Raw genomic sequence first — 7,338 nt, forward strand, 5'->3', positions numbered from 1 at the left:
CATCCTTCAGATCCCCTCTGCCTCAGGAAGAAGGAAGACCTTCTCCACCTGTGGCTCACACCTTGCTGTGGTTGCCATTTACTATGGCACAATGATCTCCATGTATGTTCATCCCACCTGTAACCTGTCCTCAGAGCTCAATAAGGTTATCTCTTTGTTCTACACAGTGGTCACCCCTGTCCTGAACCCTGTCATTTACAGCCTGAGGAACAAAGACTTCAAGGAGGCCCTGAGGAAAATAATCAGAAGACACTGTAGTCTTCAATGATTGTGAGCTAAAGAGACTCTGGACTTGTTTATTTAAATAACTTTTTACCTGGACTTAGAGTGGCCATGAATTACAGTTGCACCAATTTTAATGCCTACAAATGACTGTAATAATATTTCAGACTGAATATCACTATAAATGAGAATCAGTCCTTCAACTATTTTCCTTTTTTGGCTATCAAATAGATATATTTGTCCATCATTTATTATTTCTTTTATTTTATTGGTGATATAATTATTATTTGACCATAATTATCTTTTGTTTTTATTAGAAGTACACATAAATAAATACATACACCTTCCTAAAGTAAGCCTTAACACTCGTTACAATGATTTGTCTAGTCCTTGGGTTTTTTTGGTCTGTTTTGACTCTTTTTTCCCCCCCTGTGGGATTGTATAGTTGATTTTGGTGAAAAATCATGCAATCTACACATCTTGAAATATATTGACAATAAACCACATGACTCTGTTGGTCTTTAATATGATACTTTATCTTGGAGGCATAAAATAATTTTTTAAACATTAAGACATTCAGATGTTTTCAATGAAGAAGGTATATACAAGTACAGCCTTCAAGTTAGATCACTGCAATTTGACACCACAAAAACCCAGCAAAGAAACAAACAAACACACACATCTAATGTGAATACATCTTAAATTACCAGACGTTGGTAGCAGACCAAATTACTAGACCAAATATATATCCAGACCAAATTACCAGACCAAAGATATATCCAGTGAAGGGCAGTGGCATGTTTTACACCTGATGTAAGCTGGTATATGGCCATTAAAGTAATTTACGGCTTGGAGAGATGACATATTTACACCAGTACAAAATGTGTGTGTGTGTAGTTTTATACAATTCTGTGCTGAATTAACTCTGAAAGAATCAAAGAAAACTTTCCATAGTGTAAGTTGCATTGGTTTCAGTTTTCTTTGCCTCTGTCCAACCCAGAGTTTGCTAATGGCAAACAAGTACATAAACCCTACGTAATTGCATGACAACAGCAGAGTGTTCATTCAGCTAGGTCTTTAAGCTTAGTACCCCATTGTTTTCTTGTGCTCCAATATTTGTCTGTATCCATTGATTATATTTTGCCTTAGATATTAACCCTACATTCAAAGGGGGATAGGCATATAAGGTAACATTCTGTTCTTTCCTGGTTGGCTAAATGACCATTTTTTGGCCACTTAGGGTGCATCCAGACAAACGTTCCCCAGGGACAAATAGCAGCAAATCTGTGGTACTTACTTCAATAAGTAAGTACCACAGATTTACTTCAATAAGACCACCTCCACCTGTTTGGATTTGAATTTGTCTTCCATCTCAACCAGGAGTTCCCTATTGACACAGATTCATGGTATTCTCGTCTTATGTACCCTCAGTCCCCACCCCCATTGCAACTGTTTCCTTTTTGAATGAAAGCCATTTTTTTGGAGGAGGGCATGGAGCTCCAGTCTTTCTCCTCCTAGATAAGTGCATTAGTCATTGGGCTATGGAGTCATTCTTGCATTGTTTTCCTATTGTTAATCTATAATGAAGATAGATTGTGGGTGCATCTACATGTGCAATTAATGTTATTTGGGTTTACTATGCAGTAATTTACTGTGCAGTAAACCAGCCCTGGGCAGGAGTCTACACATGCAGCCATTTGGGAACAGATTTGCTGCTTATGGGAGGAGTCTGCTCCAGGCCTCCTCTGGCCCTGCCCCTGTAGCAGCCAGAAGGAGCTGGAGGCTCTGGCCACAATTGGCTGGGTGCTAGGGGTACTCTTTAAAAGGCAGCCCCATGAGGAGATTTTCTGGCCCAGAGCAGTCTGCAGCATGCTGGCACAGCCCTCTGCTACTCTGTCTGCAGAGCTTGTGCTCACCATGCAAGAGCTGTCCCACCCCCAGACCCTGGCAGTGAAGACCTGTTCCCCAGGCTTCTGTTTGCCACCTTGCTTGCTGTGCTTCCCTGCCATAGTGACTGCTGCCTGGCCACAGTCAGCCCTGGCCTTGTCTGCTCCCCCATGCTGTGTGGCCACATGGCCAGGCTCACCACTGCATCTGAGGCCTCTTGTCCCCGTGCTGATGCCACCCAGCACCTGGGCTGCCACCCAGACCCCAGCAGGGACAGAAATGACGTGCACATGGATACCTCCATGGGTGCCATCTATGAGCTCCTGGGGTTTCAGCCTGGCCACCTGTGGGCCCACCCTACCAGCCACCACTGGTGGCTCCACATTGTCCAGCACACCTGGTATGATCAACAGAGGCTGGACTCCTTCCAGATGACCTGGACCAGATTCCAGGAGCTCAGCAACCAGGTCCACCCACACCTGGTGTGGCAGCCCACCACCATGCAGTTGCCCCTCCCTGTGGATACCTGGCTAGCTATTGCCCTGCTCAAACTGGCCACACCTACCAGCATGTGCTATGTCAACCTTCTCTTTGGGATAGGCAAGGTGACCACTGGGGAGGCCATTCTAAAGGTCTGTGGTACCTTCCAGGGTGTGCTGGGGCACACTGTGCTCTGGGTCTATGACCCCCTTTAGATGTGCCCAGGCTTCTCACAGTGCACCAGGGCTCTGGATCAAACACATATCCTTGTCACCTGCCTGCTCCATGGTGACTGCCCATATTACAGCTGGTGGGGCTTCCACTCAGTCATGTTGTAAGCTGTCATGGACCACTGGGGTGCCTTCACCAACATCAGTGCCTGCTGGTTTGGCACTGCCTATTATGCCTGCAACTTTTACAACTCCATCCTGCCTGCCCTGGTGAAGAACAGGTGCTTTGTGCCAGGTGTGCTGCACCTCCAGCTGGGTGATGTACAGTCCTACCCCTCCTTATCTGGGACCCCACCTACCCATTCCTCCCCTGGCTTATATGGCCTACACCAGCTAGCTGGACCCCTGCCAACCACATTTCAACAGATGCCTGATCCAGAACCATGTGCTGGTAGAGTGCACCTTTCAGCCACCTGAACAGACACTGGTGCACCCTTACTGCTTTGAGTTTGCTCTTAAGTGAGCCAGCAGGGAGCTGTGCTTCTGAGCCGCGCACAGGCAGTGTGCAGGCTAGGGGAGCAGGAAGGGGTGGGGGGCGGCGCTTCCCTGAGGGGAGAGGGGACTCCTGGGGCTGTTCCCTGGGGCTTTGGCTCTGGACACCCCCAGGAACCCCAGGCTCCATTACTACCCAGCAGGAGGGGATGTAGCGGGTGGAGCAGCTGGCAGGCACTTCCAGGGAAGCCCAGAGTGGCCTGATTCGCTGAGGGAAGCAGTGCAGGAGTTTCAAACCGCAGCCCTTTAAAAGCCATGGTTTGCCCTAGCCCCCAGCAGTCGTGGCTTGGTAGCTGAGTGGGGGCACGTGTGCATCCAGCATACGTGTGCCCCCCTACCTACATTCACCGGCAGTGGAGGCAGCTGCAGCTGATCCCACAAGGTAAGTGAGCAGGGCAAAGGGAGCCAGCACAGCTGCAGAGAACCCAGAGGGGGATCCCCCCGTATCCCTCTTAAATGAGCTGGCACGGAGCTGCGCTCCCAAGCTGTGCATGGGCAGCGCGCACGAACAGAGCACGCTAACAGGTGTGCTCTGAAACGGCGCACTGGCATTTGCGCCAGTGTTTGTGCAAGGTGGGTGTGCAGCAGTAGGTAGGAAGGAGTCTCCAGAAAGAGAGAGAGAGAAAGACTCACAGCTCCATGGACATGGTAGGAATGCAGGAAGTGGCTGCTAGGGACTGCATCCCAGTGGAAAGGACGTGGAAGGCAGCTGCTGGGGTCCCCGCCCCAGTGGTGCCACCTACCCTGGGCTCCTCTGAGGCCTCCACCCAAACGGAGCCCATGGTGGGGTCAGTGGCCCCCTGCCCCACTGTCTGTGAAGGCTGCCTGGTGGGGACCTGGACACCACAGGTGGGAGAGGGGTCTGGAGTCTCCCTTGCCTGTCCCTCTTGTGCCCAACTTCGAGCCCTGGAGGAGAAGGTGAGGGAAATCCAGGGTGAGGTGAGCAGGCTTCAGGGAATCAGGGCCATGGAGGACAAAAATGACATGTATTTCCATTTTCTGCAGGATCAGTTTTCCAGCAGACAGACCTCCTGGGAAGGACACACAGCAGGAAGGTGACCACCAGAACCAGGACTGCTTGGGCTAGCATGGTGGCAGCGCCCCAGGCACAACTGGGGAACAGATTCAAGGCCTTGGCAGCCTTAGAGGAGAAGGTCGAAGTGGATGCCTCCGGGGGGATGGTGCCACTCTATGCACGGCACGGTCTGAACAAGGATGGAACACTATGAGGAAGAAACACCAAGTCCTCATCGTCAGAGACTCCATCCTGAGGGGAACAGAGGGTCCCATCTGCCAACCCAACACCATGGCACGTGAGGTCTGCTGCCTGCCTGGGGCTCAGATTTAAGATGTTACAGACATGGTCCCAGACCTCATTCAACCCTCGGACCAGTACCCCATGGTCCTAATCCATGTGGGAACAAATGACGCGGCAGGGAGCAGTCCAGACCACATTATGAAGGACTACAAGGCTCTGGGGACCAAGCTCAAGGAGATAGGGGTGCAGGTGGTATTCTCCTCTATTCTCCTGGTAAGTAGATGTGGATGGTGCCGTGAGGCCTGCATCAAAGCGGTCAACTGGCGGCTTTGGATTTGGTGCTACCAGGCAGGCCTTGGGTTCCTTGAAAATGACCCACATATTCACACAGGGAGCATGCTCAGGTGAGATGGGTTTCACCTCTCCTCTAAAGGCAAGCATGTCTTCTCTTCCAGGTTGGCTGATCTCATACGGTGTACTTTGAACTAGCTTCACCAAGGGGTGGGGCCACAGGGGGACATGAGGACACTTCCCAGCCAAGACAGGTGATGAGCACAAGAGGTACCTAAGTAAGTGACAGGGGTCCAGATAGTCCTGGGATCAGGGGGGTGGTGCAAGCACCCATAGGGGGTCTTAAATGCCTCTACACTAATGCACATAGTATGAGGAACAAGCAGGAGGAACTTGTCCTCCTGCTAGCTAACACAAACCCGGACATAGCGGGGCTCACTGAAACCTGGTGGGATCCAACCCATGATTCGGCAGTAAACATCAAGGGCTACAGACTGTATAGGCAGGATAGAACAGGGAGGAAAGGCCGGGGTGTGGCGCTCTACATCAAAGAGCAATACACATCCTCAACAAACAGCACTGGGTCAGAGGAGGGGAAGACTGAAGTGCTCTGGGTTAGAATACAAGGGGGTCATGGGGAAAGGGAATTAATAGTGGGTGTCTACTATTGATCACACAACCAGGGGGAAGAGCTGGACCGGGAATTCTCAGGTCAGCTCACCGAGGCAGTTAAGTCAAGTCAAGGGACGTGGTCATCATGGGTGACCTAAACTACTCGGACATCTGCTGGGAGGAGCAGTCAGCCAGGTCTGACCACTCACATAGGTTCGTAGCCGAGCTACAGGACCTCCATCTAACACAGGAGGTGCACAGTCCCACCAGGAGAAATGCCTTGCTGGACCTGGTCCTGGCTACAGGCAATGACCTGGTGAGGGGACTGCAGGTTCTCGACCACTTGGGCGACAGCAATCATCGCCTGCTGGAATTCACTATCCAGCATAGGATGTCAAAGGCCTGCAGCAAGGCAGCAGCCCTTGACTTCAGAAGGGCTGATTTCAATGAGTTAACGAGATTAGTCGGGGAGGCACTGAGGTCCCAGAGGGTAGGGGAGTTGGGAGTCCAAGATGAGTGGTTGTTCCTTAAGGAGACGATCCTTGGAGCCCAAAGGGTGACAGTCCCAATGCGAATCAAAGGGGGCAAGAGTGCTCAAAAGTCCCCATGGCTTACCAAGGGCATTCAGGAACGCCTGAAAGCCAAAAAGGAGGCGTACATCTGGTGGAAGAGAGGGGCCCTCACCAAGGAGGATTATACCCCCATTGCTCGAGGCTGTAGGGGGGCTGTTAGGAAGGTTAAGGTGAAGACGGAACTAGGACTAATGACCAGGATCAAAGATAACAAGAAGTCCTTTTTTAAATACATAGCGAGTAAAAAGAAGGCACCGGGTAACATGGGGCCCCTCCAGGACACACTTAGCAATCTGGTGGTTGCACCAGATGATAAAGCTGACCTCTTTAACGCATTCTTTGCCTCCATTTTTCTGAGCAGGGTCCAGGACATCCCGCACTGGGATTCCGGACGGACTCAGGAGAGGCGCAGCCAGGCCTAGGGTCAGAGAGGACCTAGTTAGGGAACTTCTGGTGGGGCTGGACATGTTTAAATCAGCAGGTCCAGATTATCTCCACCCCAGGGTGCTGAGGGAATTGGCAAAGATCATTGCGGGACCCCTGGCACTGCTTTACAAGCACTCGTGGTGCTCTGGCCAGGTGCCAGAGAACTGGAAAAGGGCCAATGTGGTCCCCATTTTCAAAAAAGGAGGGAAGGAAGACCCAGGAAACTATAGGCCTGTTAGTCTTACCTTGGTCCTGGGGAAGCTCTTTGAGAAAATTATCCAGGAGTACATCTGCAAGGGACCAGCAGGGGAGATTATACTTAGGGGCAACCAACATGGGTTCATTAGGGGCAGGTCCTGTCAGACCAACCTGGTTGCCTTCTAGGACCACGTTACAAAATCCTTAGACTCAGGTGTCACGGTGGACGTAGTTTTTCTGGACTTTAGGAAGGCCTTCAACACTGTCTCTCACCCCATTCTCATTAAAAAATCAGGAGATTGTAGGGTTGATGCCTACATGGTCAGATGGGTCACAAATTGGCTGGAGGGCTGCACCCAGGGAGTGGTGATGGACGGGTCATTTTTGACCTGGAGGGATGTGGGCAGTGGGGTTCCCCAGGGCACAGTCCTCGGGCCTGCACTGTTCAACATCTTCATCAGCAACTTGGATAAGAGGGTGGAAAGCACCTTATTCAAATCCGCGGATGACACTAAGATGTGGGGAGAGGTGGGCATGCCAGAAGGGAGGGACAGGCTAGATCTGGACAGGTTACAGGGGTGGGCGGATGAGAACAGGATGGGATTCAATACTGACAAGTGCAAGGTGCTGCACCTGGGGAGGAAGAGCCAGCAGCTGACCTACAGGCTGG

General features: G+C 51.0%; 1 protein-coding gene across 1 annotated transcript in view; it reads left to right on the forward strand.

Annotated features, from left to right (window-relative positions):
* LOC102368656 (olfactory receptor 11L1-like) overlaps positions 1–268 on the forward strand; it is a 910-nt gene extending 642 nt beyond the window's left edge. Inside the window, 1 exon segment of the mRNA XM_014526565.1 lies at positions 1–268. This exon segment is cut by the window's left edge and continues 9 nt beyond it. Coding sequence (XP_014382051.1) covers positions 1–268 — 268 coding nt within the window.
* The last annotated feature ends 7,070 nt before the right edge of the window (positions 269–7,338 follow it).

The sequence above is a fragment of the Alligator sinensis genome, unplaced genomic scaffold (genome assembly GCF_000455745.1).
Source record: "Alligator sinensis unplaced genomic scaffold, ASM45574v1 scaffold427_1, whole genome shotgun sequence".
Classification (NCBI taxonomy): domain Eukaryota; kingdom Metazoa; phylum Chordata; order Crocodylia; family Alligatoridae; genus Alligator; species Alligator sinensis.